The 20,787-nt window shown below is 29.6% G+C and overlaps 2 protein-coding genes across 2 annotated transcripts; both read right to left on the reverse strand.

Annotated features, from left to right (window-relative positions):
- Nucleotides 1-11,456: 11,456 nt before the first annotated feature.
- LOC124493137 (uncharacterized) lies at nt 11,457-17,397 on the reverse strand. The gene is made up of 3 exons (XM_047056211.2): nt 17,199-17,397; nt 13,797-17,134; nt 11,457-11,797 (listed from the first exon to the last, which is right to left on the reverse strand). Exons 1-3 carry the CDS (start codon nt 17,298-17,300, stop codon nt 11,698-11,700), a joined length of 3,540 nt encoding a protein of 1,179 aa, XP_046912167.2. The 5' UTR covers nt 17,301-17,397; the 3' UTR covers nt 11,457-11,697.
- LOC124492663 (serine/threonine-protein phosphatase 2A 55 kDa regulatory subunit B delta isoform-like) lies at nt 17,332-20,781 on the reverse strand. Its single transcript, XM_047055624.2, has 7 exons — nt 19,590-20,781; nt 19,435-19,512; nt 19,272-19,366; nt 18,740-19,211; nt 18,521-18,685; nt 18,186-18,450; nt 17,332-18,116 (listed from the first exon to the last, which is right to left on the reverse strand). Exons 1-7 carry the CDS (start codon nt 19,621-19,623, stop codon nt 17,828-17,830), a joined length of 1,398 nt encoding a protein of 465 aa, XP_046911580.2. The 5' UTR covers nt 19,624-20,781; the 3' UTR covers nt 17,332-17,827.
- Between the last annotated feature and the right edge of the window lie 6 nt (nt 20,782-20,787).

Genomic DNA, 20,787 nt, shown 5'->3' on the forward strand with positions numbered 1-20,787 from the left:
AATATTATGTGTGTGTACCTGGAATATAATAGATAGGAAAAGAAGAACAATTGGAAAGCCGCTTGATGATGATGATGATTATAAGGTTTGTGATTGATTTAATGGTGTACAACACACACACACACACAAAGGAAAGAGAAAAATTTATCAATGAAAAACATGCATGTGTGTGTGTGTGAAATGTCGTTTGTAATTCAAAAATTTGTGCGTGTTTATTTCATTTCATTTCATTTTTCAGCGAGAGAGATATTGTACATGATGAAACCACAAATCCTCTTGAAATGAAGCCATTTTCCATCATCATCATTTTTTTTTGGTGTTCATGTCGTTTTTATTTCAATGATAATGATAATGGTTTGTGTTTGTTCGTTTTTTTTTTTTTTTTTGGTACATTATCATTACCTGAACCTAGTGATGACTGGTAACCAAAACGGACCTATGATGATGATGATGATTTGTGGAAGAAGAAAAAAAAGATTTTTGTCCATGTCGTAGTTGAACAATTACCGTATGTTTTTCTTTTTTTTCTGCCAAAAAAAAAAAAAAAAATAACAAATTGATATTCATATATGTGTGTATGGGGGTAAATCAATCATTCATTTTTTCTTGTTTTGTGTTTGTGTGAAACTCGTGTAACAACAACAACAACAACAACGATGACGACAACAACAACAATGATATCATCATCAATGGACCACACTATTAACTAAATGATAATAATAATTATGATGATCATGACCACCACCACCATCAAACCATCATCATTTTTTTTTTTTTTTTGATTTAGATTCAATCGTTTCCGATTATTAACCACACACACACACACACACACAAAAAAAAGAAGAAAAAAAAACAGACATATGATACAAGATAATAGATATGAATGGTCGTTCGTGTTCGTGTTTTTTTCCCCCCCATTCACTTGAATCAATGAATGATCATTGAAAAAAAAACGCCAAAAAATTATAGATAACCTTGTCTTGTCTTGTCTAATCATCATCATTATCATTTGAATTGGATTTGAATGTCCATTAAAAAAAAGATCAAATCGATAAATAAATGACAAAAATTATGCGCACAACGTAAATTGAATAGATTCACCATTGTGTTGAAATGTATATATATGCAGTTTATTTTTATTGTTTGCATAACGAGATTGAAATTTTTTTTTTTTTTTTTTGTTATCAATATTCTTGTGATAACCGATAAAAAAAACGGTCGTCGTTTTTTTTTTTGGTTCTGCCAAGGCCAAAAACACATAGACACACACACACACACACACAGTACACACACACCAAAACGGCCATCAGATGAAGAGAACAAGAAAAAAAAATCAATTGTGATCAATATCCGTTTTTTTGTGATTCTTTTTTCTCTTTTTTGTAATTGTTTGATTGATTGAACAATTATGATTTCCTAATTTTCACCGAGTGGTGGAAAATGTTTATGTTTTTTTTTTCATATCAAATGACAAAATTTGATTTGATTTTTGTTATTAACTGATGGAAAATTGTGAAAAAAAAACAAATAGAATCTAAATCTAAAACACACAATTTATATTCATCAAATTTTGATTGTATTCAATTGATCGGATTGTGTGTGTGTGTGTGTGTGTGTCATTCTTTGCCGAGTTTCTTTTTTTATTCATTTTTTTTGTGCACACGCATGAAAAAAAATGCTCTGATTTTCTTCCCACAGATGATGATGATGATGATGATGATTGGGTAAAATTATGGAACTAGAACATGGAACAAGATGATCTACTTCATCATCATCATCATCAATTTATTTTGCACATGAATAAATCCATAAGAGTCTATCTATCTATCCATCCATCTATCTATATCGTATACATAAATCATCAAGGTCACAAATGTAACAACAAAATGTAAACCGCTAAATTAACCATAAAATCATTCAATGATCAACAAACACAACAACAACAACAATAATAATAACCACACAATAGCAGAGAAGGAGAAAAAAATGTCATAATCTTTATTTATCAACAACAACAACAACAACAATGAACCAACGGAACGCAGATGTGACTCTTGATTATTATCATCATCATCATCATCATTAGATAAAGAATTACAACAACAAACGACAACAACAAACACACAAACACAAACACAAACACAAACAAATGAAATCAACGACTACAAAAGGTCATGAATATAAAGCTTATATTTACATAATAATGACGATGATGATGATGATGATAAATCTAAAGTAAATCTATCCATTTCTTCTGCCCGTACCAATTGTTTGTTTTGTTTTGTTTTGTTATCATTATCATCCATTCATTTGTTCATTCATAGCAACCAAGATTTTACATTTTCTCTCCTTTATAGACACCAATCATTGCAGATTGAGTTTTAATGAATAAAAAAAAAATTTTTTTTTTTTTGATTTGTATCGATCCGTATTCGATTGAATTCGAAATATGAATGATCGAGATTATCATCGATATCTATTCGATATTGATATTTTTTTTTATATCCAAAGCGGATCGATTTTTTTTTTCTTGTTCAAAAACATCAAAGAGAACAACAACAACAAAAAAAAATCTAGCACCAGAGAAATGAAAAAAAAATTGAATTGAATTGAATTTGTGAACAACAACAACATTCCAACAACAATCGAAATGATTGCAAAAAAAAAAATACAAAAAGATTGGACAACAACAACAGCAAAAAAAAAAAGTTTCAATTGATTTTCAATCGACACACCAACGATTATATTTTTCTGGTCGGTTGTTGTTGTTGTTGTTGTTGTTATTAGATTATTCGTAAACCAAACAATTTTTGTTGTTGTTGTTGATGATAATAATCATTGAATGATTGAATGGTTTCTCTCTCTCTCTTTCTTTTTTTGTTACATTTTTTTTCTGGTTCAAATAAACACATATACACACAAGGTATGTGTATCTGGAAAAGAAAGAATGAAAAACTGGATAAATTGACTGTATTGGTTGTTGTTGTTGTTGTTGTCAATCAATTGTATTCAAATTTTTTTTTTCTCATTTGGTTCCATTCATTCATTCATTCATTTGGATATCAAAATGTAACCAATGTGTGTGTGTGTGTGTGTGTGTGTTTTGTGTGTGAATTTGATTTTACAAAAGATTTTTCTCTTTTTGCTCGCTCATTGAGGAATGATGAAGAGATGTAGAGGGTTTGTGTTGGTGTTCTGGTGATGATGATGATGATGATGACTATGATCGAACTAAGGAAGAAAAGGAGAACAAGGAGTAAGAGCGTGAAATGAATAGAGAGAAAAAAAAATAACCGGACGATAAATGGAAAATTTCGGGATTTCTTTTTTTATATATTCAAACACAATTGTTGATTGTTTCAAGTGTAAGTGAGTTTTTTTCTTTCGTATTCAGCATGATAAAAAAAAATAATGCTTTTTTTCATTCATTCATTGTTAACGCAATCAAATGGGTCTGATTTTTTTTCATTGTTTCAAAACTAAGAGAGAGAGAGAGAATGGATGATTCACAATGATGATGATGATTGGTGACCAAATTCTATTGTGTTATTCATCTACACACACACACAAAAACTATCGATTGTATCGTTTTTGTGTGATTGAAATACAACAAAAGGTTCAATTGACAGTGTATATTATTATTATTATACAACCAACCAAAATCAGCAACAAATACTGTGTGTGTCTCACAACAATGGACTAATTGCAAAAAACATTCATTTTATGGATCATCATCATCATCATCAATTGAATTGAATTGAATTGGCATGATTAATACAATACACATACACACACACACACTGACAGACAATAAACTAAACCAATCTAATAACAACTCATTGGGAATCATCTATTCGATTGGATTCTTTTTATTTCATTTTCATTTTTTTTATATTTGTTCAAAATCAGAATCAAATAATGACTGATATGATGATGATGATGATAATGATAAAATGGAACGACATCTTTTTTTTCATCAATTGACAATAACAATGGTTCGGTTTTTTTTCATTATTATCATCTCTGAATAACAATGTTCGTGCATCATGTTGTTTGTTTGTTGATGAAGAATATTGTTTCCGATATGAATCTTCTTCGTTTTTTTCCATCTCCATCTCTATTCTATTGTGTGTAATAACAATTACGCGTTTATAATCATCATCATCATCGTGGATGACAATGGAGAAACGAAATACTTTTGTTGAATAGAATAGAATCGATATCAATGAAAGAAATGAAACGAATGTTATGTAAAGTGGCTGGATGGGTGAATTTTGCAACGAAAAAAAAAAAAATTTTTTTTCATCAAAAATTATGTAATCTATACAATACACACATAAATTGTGTGTACACAAAACAGAATTGAATTTTTTTTTTTGGGTGGCAAGTATTTAAAAAAATAATTTTCATTTTTCTCACTTTTCCGCTTGAAGAATAAACGACAATGATGATGATGTTTACACATATTCACGAATTCTTTGTTCAAACATGGACAGTTTTTTTTTCAATACACCACTGGATTCATAATCATCAGAATCAAACAGAATCCAATTATAATTTCTATTTTTTTTTTATTATTCATGGATCGATGTCATCATCTGATGTGTGTGTGTGTGTGTGATCCAAAATAGCGTGTACATTGTATAACAACAACAACAACAACCACACCAGTGTTATGGTGATTTTGGTTTAGCGATAATCCAATTGAATTTCAATTCAATTCACTTCATTTCAACAACAACAACAACAACAAACTAGAGAGAAAACAGACGTTCAAACCACATACACAGAAAAAAAAGATCGACTTGTCAAGATTGTTTTTTAATCGCTTTTTTTTCTTATTCGCCCATCATATTATTATTTACATTCAAATGGAATAAATCTCATCATTGAGAATCCGAAAAAAAAATATGTAATATGCCAGCCAGTACGTGTGAATGATCATATCAAATAGAATGATTTCACTGTTGAATTGTTCGGTTGTTGTTGTTGTCGTGGTTGTGGTTGTTGTGAGAGAGAGAAATAGAAAAAAAATATGTCACCAGAAACGATGATGATGATGATGATGATGATTGAGATATAAAAAATTTATTCATCACAAGTTTGAAGCATGACATCGTATTTATGTAAATTTTTTTTTCATTTTCATTTTTATTTCATTCACCAGTCAATGATCGAATTTTGATCAATCATTTTTTGATCAGCACACACATGAGTATGAATTTCAATTAAAATTCATTAAATCGTTAAATTTTTTTTTTCTTCATCTCCATCGATGTGAACAATTCATTAACGTATCATCATCGTCGTAGTGTTAATCGTATTTTTTTTGGAAAAAAGGCAAAAAAAAACACAAACAAAAGATTCATTGAAATGGATCATTTCACACACACACACACACATAGACAATATGTGTAAATTCAATTTAAAACTGTCATACTCCCCATGTGTAGTACTACCAACACACATACATACAATGGTGACAAACAAATAAACAAAAAATTGAATTAAATGAGCATCCACCAAATACACACACACAGAATATTTCTATTATTCTGGAACTCAGATAAATAAAGTCGATTATAATGAATAGCGAAACACCCCCCCGCCCCCACAAACAAAACCAATTGATTGACACGATTCTCATTTTTGTTTGTCTGTTTTTATTTTCTGGTTGTCAAATGTTTTCGTTGTCATTGTTCAAATGTGTGGAAATGATGACAACCATATATAGAAAACGAGAATTCATTGGTTCAAGAATTTCCGAATCAAAAAAGAAAAAGAAAAAAATGAATGAATGAACGAATGAATCAATAAATTGAAATAGAAACTATATAAAAAAACGATCGATTAATTCCATCATCATTTAAATTAATGTCATTCTGTTTCCGTTCGATTACAAATCATTTGTTCAAACCGGGCTCTAATAAACATAGAAATAGAAAAATGTTGGTGGTGGTGCGAAACGGAACTTCGAAAAAAAAGAAAAATTTCAACAGTCAGTCAATTCCATATGAATGGAACGAATGAAAGAATCGCGAAATTCAATTGTGAGAACAATGACAATGGCAACAGAAATGGACCAGATACATATAAATATAGGAAAAGAAAACAAACAAACAAACAAAATAAATGTCCGATAAACCGTCCATTTTCTGGATTGCCATTTTTTCTATTGTTATCTTGAATGTGGATGGAACACATTTAAGACAGAGAGAGAGAAAAAAAATTGGAAAGAAAACGCCACTGTAGGCCAAATATACAATCGACAACCAGAAACTACGACAACAAAATAGCCAATTTGACATATGTGTGTGCTTATACGCGGATCATTCATGAAGAATATTTTTATTTTTTTTTTGTTGCTGAATCCATTTCCCAGACAAAGACAAGTTTGAAATTCTAAATTGACGTGATGGTGGGTAGAAAATCATTGAATAAGTTGAAGAAGAAAAAAAAAGAATGATGATGATGAGGAAATGTAGAATAAAAAAAAAAAACTTGGACTTTCAAAGTTTTATTTTTTTGTTCTTTTTTCAACCACCAGAATCGACAACATTTTAATATAACAAATAAAAATCCACCATCTTCTATTTATATGAAGAGAGAGAGAGAGAAAAAAAAATTTGCCAATTACACAATGCAAGAATAAAAAAGTTGAAGTTGACAACGAATAATAAGTGTAAGAGGAATATTTTTTTTTTCTTTTCAAAAATAAAAAATTCTTTTCAAATTCATTCACTTTATCAATCCATTCATTCAATTTTGTCTATCCACACACACACACACACACACATACAGAACAATACTCCATTTTCAATTCGTTCGATTCTATTTCCACACACACACACACACACACAATACACACAATAGAATACAATAGAAAATTCTTGATTCTCAATTTCTATTTCTACACCATTATATTCATATATAAATACAATTCAATTCTATTTCCATGTTCTTCTTCTTCTTCTTTTTATTCTTGTCATTGTCGTTGTTGTAGAATTTCAACATTTTTTTTTTAAATGCAACTTTTCCTCTCACACATTCTCTCTCTCTCTTTTTACACAAACACAAATTGAATACAATTATTATTATTATTACACCAAGAATTGGAAGAGAAGAAGAAATATTTATTTATTATTCTGTATTGGTCGCATCACCATCATCATCATCGTCATCATTATCATTATCATTGTCAACACACCATTGGTGGTGGTGTTGGTGATGATTATGTATATATTCGACAACAACAACAACAACAACAACAAATTGGAAAAAAATACAATAATAGATGATGAATGAATGAATGAATTCACAAAAAAAAAAAAAATTTTCCCATTACAAAAGATTTTCTTCTCATCTCTATATATACTGGATGGATGGATGAATGAATGAATGAATGGATGGATGAAATGGAATGAAAAAAACGAAAGAGGAAGAAAGCGAGAGACAGTGAATGAATATTCTTCTACAAACAGCATCAATTTGACAATTGGCAACAACAACAACAACACCATATGTTGTGCGTATGTGTGTGTGTGTGTGGGTGTATGTATTGTGAATAATAAAAAAAAAATTCGTACCTCTATTATCACCAGATATATATGGAAGAAAACCATGGTTTTCAATATTGTCCAACACTTTTTTTTTTTGGTTGAATCCATTCATTTCATTCACACACACACACACACACACACACTCATTCACAGACAATAGACATCTTCGTAGTTTTTTTTCTGTCAACACACAATCCTTTTGTTAGTAATGTTGTTGTTGTTATTGTTGTTGTTGTTGTTGTTGTTGTTGTCGATGTTGTACAATGTCTATCATTATCTATCTTTTCAGTGAATTTGTTATTTTTTCTATTATAACAACAACAACAACAATGCACACCAATACATCACAAGTTTCGAATATTTTTTTTTATAATTTTGGAATTCAAATTCTTTTTGTTCACCCAAGAAAAAAATTGTTTTTTTATTTTGTTGTTGTTGTTGTTAACATGAAATAGAAAACCAGGTTGGTGGCTTGTCATCGATTTTGTTTATTTTTTTTAATTCAAATTCAAATTTAAATTCAAAAACTTTATCATTTTACCATTCTTGGTGTGCTGATTCCGTATACAGTGATTATTAGTTTTTATGTGTGTGTGTGGGAGTTGTACAACAACAACAAAATGACATGCCACAATATTCATATGGCCATGATGAACATGACCACCACCATCGAACATGATCATCATGCAATTAACAACGGTAAAACCAAAAAAAAAAACCGAAATCAACCGAAAACATACCAATATACCGTTATTGGCAATGGCGGTTATTGTGGTGGTGGTGGTGGTGGTATATCAATGTATTCGAGAGATATTGATATCAATTCAATTGTCCATGTGTGTGTGTGTGTGTGTGTGTATATGCGAGTGAATGTATGAATTGAATCGACAATTCATACAAGGAGGCTCATACAACAACAACAACAAAAAATGAATGAATGAATAAAATGAAACCATAGTTCATTATAACAAAATACAACAACATCAACAACAACAATGATGATGATGTGCGAACAACAACAACAACAACAACAAGAATAACGAATGAATAAATGGCGGCCGAAACAACGAAAACGATCATCATTTTCATTACAACACTAGGACATATTGTGTGTTGAGTGTGTGATTGAAGTTTGTGTTTTTTCTATTCATTTTTTTTTTCGTTGATTTTATTTATTATCATCATCATCATCATCATGTTCAACATCAAAAAATCATCCCCATTTTCGAACATTTGAAACCTCTATTCACAAATACAAGTAGATCGACGCTTTTTTTTTTGTTATCATTATTGTTTGAAGCAAATTGTCTCATTCATTCATTCATTCATTGTAAACTAACTATAACTAACTCATTCACATTCAATCTGATCAATGTGTTTTGTTGCTGTTAGTTATTGTTATTGTTAAATTTTCTATAGATGAGAGAGAGAGAAAAAAAAATATCACAAAACAATAGCCGAAATATTAGAAAGATTGAATGAATGAATGAATGAATGGATGGATCGATTGAATCAAAAACACAATAGAGAATCCTAACAAAACTTGAAAACAAAAGAGAATGATGATAATAGTGAAAAAAAACGAACGGACGGAGCGAACAATAAAAGCAACAAAACACAATTGTCAGTTGAATGAATTTGGAACAGCAAAAATGAAACGAAACGAATTGTTGAATACGTGGTGAATATATATATATATATATATACACAGAGAAAGAAGAAAGATATGTTCAGGAAAAAAAACCCGATCATTATTGGAAACAATGGCCAGACAGACAGAATCTATGAATGAATGGAATAGAATAGAATAGAGAACAAGGAAAAAGATTGAAAGCCATTGAATGAATGAATGAAAAAAAAAAACGATGGAAACATGAGAATCATCATCATCATCATCATTATTGGATGCCGTTATATAATGTTATAATGGGGTATTTCACTCAAATATCAACATATAACAAACAAACATAAACAGAAAAAGATGCTCAATGTATATATAAATATAGGAAATTCATATTGTCATCGTTGTCGTTGTAGTTATTCTATTGTTTTCAAAAAAAAAAAAAAAAAAAAAATGAAACAAAAAAAAATTCCATTTATGTCCAAATAGTTGTTGACTGACTATTATCATTATCATGAAAATAAAAAAAAAAGAAAACAGACACAATAAATATATATAATAATGGGCAATTGTATTCAATGACAATGATCATGATGATGATGATGATGTTCAATATGGGCGCCATTCGATATAACAATGAATAAAATACAAACAATGGAAAAATACACACTATATAGAGAGAAAGAAAGAGACGCAACGAGTACGAGTACATCATTATCTCCCATTCAATTCACTTCATTCATTCATTCATTCATTCACTCTATATACATAAAAACAAAAGGATAAACGGAACATTGAACAACAACAAAAAATTAGTGGGAGGATGGAACAAAACAAAACAAAACAACAGAAAAAATTAACCTTATTGTATGTATATGCATTATTGGTGGACATCCAATACATTTGTTCATTTGTACATGTTCATATATAGGAGTTTGACATATAATATGTGTGCATGTGTGTGTATTGCAAAAAAACAATAGACCAATCGGAAAATGAAAGCCAGCCCCAAAACACACGCACGCAAAATCATCTGATTTTTTTTTAGTTTAAAAATAAATTTCATCGAACGCGAAAAAAATCAGCTAATTCAGCAGATAGTACAGGTATAACAATGGGTAAAGAAAAAAAAATTCACATAATTTTTAAATTGAGAATGAAAAAATAAAATTGGTTGATAAAGTGTTACCTGTGAAATAATAATAATAATAAAAAAAAACAAATAATCATTCCGAAACTCAGGTGTTCACAAATGAATCATTCGCATTTTCTTCTTTCAATATAATGAAAAAAAAACTGTTCTTTTGTGTTTTTGATGACCATGCAACACGTGTGCGTGAATGCACACACACACACAAACACAAAGTAAGTGACAACAACAACAAAAGAAACAGAGAGATTCGTTTGAAATTTTTATGAAAATGTAAAAAAAAATTGAATGGTTCCAGCACTTTGGTCCATACAAATCAAGATTAAAAAGAAAAGAAAAAAGGAAAAAAAATTGTCAAATAACAAGCCGACACACACACATATAAGGTATCTTTCTCTATCTCGGTGTAAATTGCATTTGATGGAATCTATTGTTGTTGTTGTTGTTTTTTTGTGTAATTGTCACATTGTACGCTATATGGTGGTGGTGGATATACATTAGGTCAATTTACGTCAGGTAAAAATAAAAAAAAAACAGGCAGCAATGGCAATCTAAATGATTTGTAGCTTTTCCCCTATTTACTATGTGTATGTGTGAATGAATGTCATGGTGGTGGTCTTTTTTTTTAAATACTAGCGAGAGAGAGAGAAACTTTTTCTTTTATTCTTCATCAATCTAGATCAGAAAGCTCACCTATTTTTTTCTCTCTCAAAAGGGACCCCATTAAGCCAAAAAAAAACACCCGATCGACTACACAATATACAATGGACAAAAAAAACAATAACCAAGAAAAAAAAACTAAAAAACAGTAGGATCCATGTATATATATATTTATTATGGTGAAAGAAGAAGAAAATAAAGTGTTAGTGTGACCAATTTTCATTCTTAGCGAGATCGCAAAATTCAATCGATTCGTTTCGAATCAATTTCGATGAACAATGAACAATAACGAATCAGAAAAGAACAAAAGCCACGTTTTTTTTTTTGCTTTCGTTGAAAAATTGAGAGCAAACGAAAAAACAGTGGACATTGAAAAAAAAATTGAATGAAATTTTTTGTTGAAAATTTTGTATTTTATGTGTCCCATTGTAACCAGAAACAAGGAAAAAAACCAGAAACAATTACGTGCGTGTTTTGTATTTATTTTCGTAATTCAAGAGTTGAATCGAGAGAATAAAAGAAAAAAAAATTCGTTGTCTTTATTCAGAATGAGAAAAAAAATTACAAAAAACCGAAATGCACCTGATTTCAAACCAATAATAAATTCAATTTCAAAAGAAGGTGTGTTACACGCACACACACACACACAGGTGCTGCAAAAAAAAAATCAATCACTATATCGATCACTATGAATAGAAATTTATATTTCATGCCAACGTAACTGCCGTTTTTATTGGATCACCATCCAGATCATCATCATTCACCGGTAATCGTTGTCCAGATAATTCGGCTTCAAATTTAGCATATCTATGAAAACAAAAAAAAACCAAAACAAATTATCATTTAAACGATGCACACGTGCAATGAAAAATCAAACAGAAATAAAAATTCAATGGAAAACACACACACACACACAATGAATGAACAATAGAAAATTTTTTTCAAAGTTTGCACTAGACAAAAAAAATAACCACAAAAATAATAGACAAAAAACGATAAATTTAGATTGCATCAATTTCATCACCATCATCATCATCAATTATCGATTGTAAATATTGGCACCAAAAGTCACATTAATCTTCAAACAAATGGTGTAATTAATCAAAAAAAAAAAAAAAAAAAAGCCAAAATGATCGGTTATAGATTCACAAAAGTAACAAAAAAAACAGACAAATAACCGAAAATGAATGTGGAATCTTTCCATTTCTCTGTACATTCTCATGACTATCTTTCTGTCTGGAGAGAATGATAATATACACAATTTGACGATTTTTTTTGGTGAGAAAATCAAATAATCTAACGACATTCTCTCATCATCATCAAAAACAACGTTAATCTAAAGAACAAAATCAAAAGTTATCTATCTTTATTTCCGAGACAAACAACAAACAAACAAGACAATAAAAAAAAACAACAAGACAAAATAAAACAAAACAACAGAAAGAAACAAAACAAAAAAAAATTCCGTTGATGGAAAAAATTGCTTTCGAAAGATGAAATCACAAATCAAAACTCATACAATAAACACAATGATGATCATCATTAGATCATTAATAAATCGAATTGGAAAGCCTAATTTTAACAACAACAACAACAACAATAACAACGACGACCACAATGGTTACAATTTTGCACGAATAAGCAGCTAAAGAATGTGAATATTTTGAAATGAATGAAACGATTCACTGGAATATTCCTCACTCTCTTTATTCTGCAATGAAAAAAAAACATACTGATCTCAACCACGTTTTTTTTCTATTTAGACTGACACAACAAATTCAACCACAATCATAATAACGATGATGATGATGATAATGAAATTTAAATTGAAAAGAAAAAAAATGTCTACAACAACACAATCCACATACATACAAAATGAACATTTTTTTGTGAGCATCATCAAGAGAGTCTATTTATGTGTGTTTGTGTGTGCGACGACGACAACAAAAAAAATGGAAAAAGAATTTTTCTTTTCAGAATATATTAGAATGAGAATAGAATCTAAAAAAAAAAATTTCAATTTAAAATTCTTTCAACAAAAAAAATAAAAAAAAAATGGAAAATAGTTTTATGCTTCAGTTAGCACTTAATATGATGATGATGATGCTTGACGCCGAATAATAACCAAAATGATTCGGCCATTCAAAATAATGATCATGATGGCTGCAAGAGAGAAAGAATATTGTGTGTAAAAAAAATTCTGTAAATACAGAATATTCAACATACACACACACACACACACACAAGAAATTATGAATTAAATTATGAATTTCTTTCTTTCTTTAAAATCATCATCATGATCATGATCATGCCAACAAAAAGAAAAATATTAAAATTCAATTATTGAATTCAGATTCAAAACCATTGTGTTCATGTGTGTTTGATTGAAAAAAAATTCTCACACTTTCTTGTCATAATAAACCTAATATAATAATATCGATAATATCGATACATGGATAGATAAATGATTCAATAACAAAAAAAGGTCATCATCATCATCCACCAAAAAAAAAAAATTTGTCACAAGTTAATAATAACTTTATGTGTTTGTCTATCTGTGTGTGTTTGTATGAGAAATTGATTTGTTGTTCAAATCAAATATTAATCAAAAATCGTAGCCACAGTAGCAGGTAAATAATAAAAATATGGCTGATGAGAAAATCATATCGCACACATATGATTTGTATTTGTATGTGTGTGTGTGTGTGTGGGAATAAATAAACGAAGAGATAAACAAATAGATAGTTTGATTTTGTCAAAATATAAATAACAAAAAAAAAAATAAAATGAACAAAAAAAAACTTACATTCGATTAAATCGATTACGTTCCTGTTGACTAAGTGCAGGTCTTGTCATCTTCATTGCTTGTTGAATGTTTGTCCATTCAATTCGAATTTTTTTATCATTATTTTTGCTGCTGTTGTTGTTGTCGTCGTTGCTGTTGTTGTTGTTGTTGTTGTCATTTTGTTGTTGAATGATTGATTTTTGATGATCATCCATTGCCTGTTTGGTGGCATCTAAAAATGCATTATATAATAATGCCTGTATATCGGCACCAGTAAAATTTTCCATTGATTTCTCAATCTTATTGAATGATGAATTGATGTTTTCATTAAAATCTATTGATAATTTTTGGCCATAAATAGTAAAAATTTCTTTTCGTTCATTTTCATCAGGCAAATCACAACGTATTAATTGATCAAAACGTCCTGGCCGTAATAATGCCAGATCTATTAGATCTGGACGACTTGTGGCGGCTATAATGAATATATTTCGATCACGTTCTTCAAGACCATCCATTAGTGTTAACATTTGATTGACAACACGATCGGTAACGCCAGTACTATCATGACCACGACGTGGTGCTAATGAATCAAATTCATCAAAAAATAGTATACATGGTGATGCGGCTTGTGCTTGACGAAATATTCGTCGTACAGATTGTTCACTATTACCAATATATTTGGACAATAATTCTGGTCCTTTAACATTTAAAAAATTCACTTTGGATTCATTTGCAATGGCTTCAACTATGGCCGTTTTTCCGGAACCAGGCATACCATAAATGAGTAATGAATTTGGTAATTTCAATGGTAAATATCGATGCAGATTTGGATGTCTTATTTGCATGAGAATAAGATCTGAAAGCATTTCTTTAACACGTTTCATACCGCCAATATCTTTAAACAAACGTTTAGTATTCAATTTTAAATTATCTGTTTTTTGTGTCAATTGAAAATTATTCCATTTCGTTATAGCTTGATTTACATGGACATCATTAATCATAATCACTTTTGTATCATTCATTTGTTTTGGCATTAAATTATCAACCAATGCACTGTGAATAATCATATCGATTAAATTGTTCAAATGTTGAATGGGAAAATTTTTCGTTATTTTTGACAGATATTTCATATCAATATTTATTGATGTTGTCATTGTTGAACATTCACCATACGATAGATTTTTATATTTTTTGTTGAATATTTCATTCAATATTTCAATTCTTTGTCCACTATTCAGTGGTTGTAAATCGATTGTTTGATCAAATGTTGGAAATTTTTTCAACACACGATTTAAACATTCACTGGATTCAGCAGTAGCAATGATGGTGACACGAGAAAATGATGTACAAGATGATTTCAATTTTTTCAATGAATCAACAAGATGAAAAAATAAATACGATATCCGTTCACAATAAAAACTTTCTGGTGTTGTTGATTTCGTTCGATCTGATTCATCATTTGAATCGAATGATCGTACATTGTTCCTGCCACCACCACCATCATCATCATCACCATCACCGGTATCATAGGCAATCTGATGTAAATCTTCAAATACCAATATTGATGGTTGATGATGAATAGCTTCAGTGAATAATCGTGACCATGATTTCTGCAGTGATTCAATTCTTTTACCCTTAATGTTTGAACATTGAATTTTAGCACTCCAAATTCGATGATTTTCAAAACAATCATATAAAAGACGTTCGATTAGTGTTGTTTTACCAGTACCTTTTGATCCGGTAACCAATAAAGCGGTGAATAAATTTACATTGCCAGATTCTGTAATTGAATTTAAATTCAATGAATTATGAATGAAATGTATGCATTCTTGTAAGGTTGCAGTACGGCCAGCAAACGGTTTGGTGAGGATTTTTTCATAATTTTCCATCATATCATTGATTATTTGACGTTTTTTTGTCAATTTATTCAAATGCATTGTCATGGAAGAATTCACAGCCGATACTTGTTGCATAATGATTTCAGTCAACAATGGATCAACCACAAAACTTGTGGAAAGAAATTTAAAAATTTCCACATCAAAATCAGGCACCGGTGATTGTTGTTTGATGATGAAATATTGTTCATTATCATTTTTTGGATCAGCAACCAAGAATCCATTATACATGAGTATTTGATTGTTTGATTTTTTGACCAATTCATTGTGGAATTCATTCGATTTCAATTTTGACCACAATAATGGAACTATGAATATTTTTCGAGCCACCGGAATATTCAGACAATCAATGCCATCATTGTTTTTTTCTACAACCAAATTTATTTGCCGTAAATCTGGACTATCCAAAATGACGTAAGATAGAAACGATAATGAATACTGTATGATGAATGAATGGCTAAACATTATTGAATCATCTGGACATTTGTCATTTGCCATTACTAATACGTTTAGATCATTTATGTGATCATAAATTTTCAGATATTTATCAACGAATGTTGTACAAAATTTTTCATTAGCAGACATTGTTGTCACATCATAGCCGATGGAAACAATGTCTGACGTTTTACTCGTTGAAGGATCTAATTTTATCAGTCGAACAATAAAACGACTTGATTGAGTGCCTAAATTTTCAAAATGTTTTCTAGATATAAATCCAATGGATGTTGTGTTTGAATCAATTTCTTTGGCCAGAATAACACGTAAAAATAGCTTTTTGCCATGATAAATTGGAAATAGTGTATGATGATGTTTTGTCATGGTCATCGTATCACCATCATCATCAGTGATGGGATCATCATTCGATGATGAATGAGTAATGGGAAAAATATTTTCACGATTTGGAACCAAAGATTTGAATAGACCAAAAACGGATTTTAAACTTGTAGACGGCATTGTAATTGGCGGTACGATGGCGGCATCATTTTCAATTTCATTCTGCGGAACGATAACAATTTTCGTTTGCCTGGTTATTATCAATCCGGTTTTATTTGTTGTTGTTGGTTCAACACGAAAAATTCGCACAAAAATCGGCACATTTGGTGAACTTTTCAACCACAATGGAAAAATATTGAATTCATTATTTTTCAAAAAAGCAACAGTCACCATTCGTATTTGATTTAGAAATTCATATTCAATTTCTTCAGCATTCATTTCAATAAGTTGATGATCATCATTGGATAATGGTTTCAAATAACAAGAAACACATGGTGATATTCGATTCGATAGATCATCGATAACTTGCACCAGAATCAATTCATTATCAATAATATTAGATTTTGATGCAAAATTTCGATCCAAAAATATTGAATCTTCAGTACAATTTTTACTTCCATTCCATGTGACATATAGAAATTTATCTGGTTTTATATCGTCCAAAAAGATTAATTTGATTATAATTAGACCCTATAGATCAAGAGAGAAAAATGACATGTGAATCAAATCAAATCGAATGTTAGATCTGACTTACAAATGAATTTGAACGAAAATTTTGTACAGTCCATTTCGATGGCAATGTTATGAAACAATTTTTCGTATCTTTTAATTCTATTCGACCATGAAAGAACGACATTTGATGATCATTGATTGATTGATTGAGATAAATAAAGAAAAACTTTTATTTTAATTTTTTTCAAAAACAAAAAATTTATCGCCAAAACAAGAACAATTTTTTCACAACAAAAAAATTGCCAATATTACACAGTGTATAATGATGATGAACTTGCATTGTATGAATAAAATTAATCATAAATTTCGAATGAATATAAAGTTTTTTTCAAGGTATAAAATGTATTTGGATGAGAAAAAAAAATGACCATCATCATCAAGATAATTGCGAAAAAAATATCAAATTTTTTTTTGTAATGAAAAAAAATGGATAAAAAACAAGGCACACACACACACAAACAAGAAATGAAATCACAAAAATTAATTGCATTGTTTATCTCTTTGCGTTTGTTTGTATATGTTGTTTAAAAATGAAATGTTGATTTTTTTTGTTCAGTTAAATTTTAGAAAAAATTGTAAATGTGTGTGTGTGTGTGTGTGTGTGTGTGTAAATGTAATGTTTAAAAAAAACAAGATCAAAAATTTAAATCATCATGATTTAAAAATAAATAAATTCTTTGTAGATGCAACAGCAATCAGATTCTGATTTGGATTCCAAGCAGTATGATAGATACGTCGATTTAGATCAATATTGTCTACGAATGTTTCATCTTTTTTTGGCTTTCTACGAAAACTATCCGTCGTCGTGTTTGTTGTCGTAATTTTTTGTGGCCGTAAATGTTTTTGTTTCACAACATCTTTATTAATTTCAAACAATGATTCTTGTCCGGAATTACGGTCGATAATTTTGAAAAAATTATATGATCCAGTCATTATATAACTATATATCAATGAAAAAGATTTGATTTTTGATTTGATAAAAACAAACAAACAGGCAAATAGTACTCACTTATCGTTTCCACTTAATGAAAATTCAAATTTATCAAATATATATTCATTCTCATAAAGTGTACCTAAACGGCCACGTAAATATTCATGTACTTCATATGTTTCGATTGGATTTCGTTCCATATTCAGATCCCAAACATTTACGGTCATATAATCACGTGTAATCATATAACGACCACTATTTGTAAATTTCAGATCTGATATAACAGTGATGAGTTCATGGAAAAAATTTGAATTATCTGAACCATTGATAGTATCACGAAATACTGAAAATAAAAAAAAATGAAATCAAAAATGAATGAATGAAAAAAAAACAATTGAAATTCTTATTCTCACTTTTCGAATAATGATCACATAATGCAGCTTCACGCATGTCACATAATTTAATGGAACCTTTACTTGTTGAATATGCAAATATGTTACAATGTTGTGGATGAAATTCAGCGGCACTTATCACTTCGGATAAATCGGCCATATTTGATGGTTTAATATCGACAATCACTATGGGAAAATTTCAATTAGAAAAAATTTACAACAACAACAACAACAACATACCAAAACTTTCATTGGTAATATCTAGATTCCAAAGATTTATTCTTAATTCATCCGATGATATAAATGTTTCTTGATCACTATTAATAGAAACAGAATTGATATGAAATGAATGAGCATTGGAAAATATGCGACGAAGATTCGAACGAATTGTCGGTTCGGTGGCCATCATTTTAGGAACCCTTAATTCGGTATGATCAAATTCTGGATATTCAGTCGTATCACAGCCACCAATAAAATTTCTGTTAATATTTGAAAAACTATCATCAATACGTTTATCTTTTTCGGATAATTTCCATAATTTTATCGTCTTATCATTTGTGGTCAACATGAAATGATTTGCCGCCGTTTTTGATTCATCTAGCCAACAAATTTTATTGATTTTTTCTTCAATTTCCAGACTTTTAAGATAATCAAATTCAGCTTCATGACTTTGAAATGTACTATAAAGATCATATTCAGTGGTTTTCTTTCCCTATTTGATATAGAAAAGATCAATTTTGTTTTTAGAACAAAATAAAACAGAAAAATTTACCTCATTCCCTTGGAATATAACGATTCTGCCACCTTTATCACCACATGCCAATAATTGACCGGTGGAATTGAATTCCACACATGAAATTAAATCGGCTAAATTTAAAAACACAAAGAATTACATCATCTTCACCAGAAAAACTTTACCAAAAAAAAAAACTTACCATCACTAAATTCATCTTCTAATGTTCCTTTTACCTGAACGAATGACCAATTTAAATCGGTTGATGATGAATTATTTCCTTTTTTTTCAATAGACAAAAAAAATCAATCAATAATCAATCAGCAAAAAAAAATGTAAACAAAAAAAAACACTTACGAATTCCGGATAAAATCGAATGTCTAGACGACATAGTAGTATGATGATGATGATGATGATGGAGAATATGATATGATGCAATCGGTGACAAAAATCAGACAGAGAGACAAAAATATTTGGTGGTAAAACGATTTGTCCAAAGACAAACATACAAAGTACATGCAAGAAATTAATTTAATTATCTTTTTTGTTTGATTTTGTTTGAAAAAATAAAACAATAATAATTCCGAAAGTAAAAATTATACAATTTGTGCGTGTGTGTGTGTGTGTGTGTAAATGTAAAATGTTGAGCGAGTAGTAATAAAAAAAAATGGAATTTTAATTTTTTTTTTTGTCATTCATTCATTCATTCAAAGCCATCAATTTTTTTTTGTTTTTTTTTGTTGTTGTTTGAAATCATCGACAAATAATAATAGGCCAACAACAACAAAAAAAATTGATATATGGTACGTTTGTATGTCTATCTATGTGGTGGCGGTCATGATGATGATGATGATGATGATGATGATGATCTATTGAATGATGATGATGATGATTAATGATGGCGCGATGAGAAATGTTCAAATGCAGTGTATTGGCAGCCAAATGATTTTTTTTTTTTTTGATGATAATGATGATGGCGATGATCACAAGATAAATTCAATCAGTGTGTTTGTATGTGCGTAAACATTCGATTTGTTTTGAAATGAACTTGATTTGAATTGATTCGAACAGATTTTTTTGATTGCAATAAAATTTTTTTTATCGATAAAATTTACAGGAACTGATTTATAATAATACACAAAAAAAAAATATAAACAAATAATTGATTGATTGTAAACTTGAAAAATTTACGAGAGCAAGAACAAACGAGCTTGACCCAACCCTTGATGGACACACACATTGATATATCAAGAGTAGCTGCAGTAGCAAGAAGCAGCAACCTCGACAATAAATCGAGTGAACAAAATAATAATAATAAACAGATGATGATTGTCTGAAAATATTTGCAAGAATTTTTCTTTTTTTTTGCGGTTAATCACAATATCACAATGGCAATAATGATGTGGTGGACAACAATAATAACAACAAATGGAAAAAAACCGAGCTAGCGGCTTTTCTTTTTTTTTCTAGTTTTTCACCCGATACACAGCGGGTTAAATAGCTTGCGTGCAATGCATGCTTGCATGTCTGGACAATACACAAATGTCATTCTCAA

Source organism: Dermatophagoides farinae, chromosome 1 (assembly GCF_024713945.1).
Source record: "Dermatophagoides farinae isolate YC_2012a chromosome 1, ASM2471394v1, whole genome shotgun sequence".
Lineage (NCBI taxonomy): Eukaryota > Metazoa > Arthropoda > Arachnida > Sarcoptiformes > Pyroglyphidae > Dermatophagoides > Dermatophagoides farinae.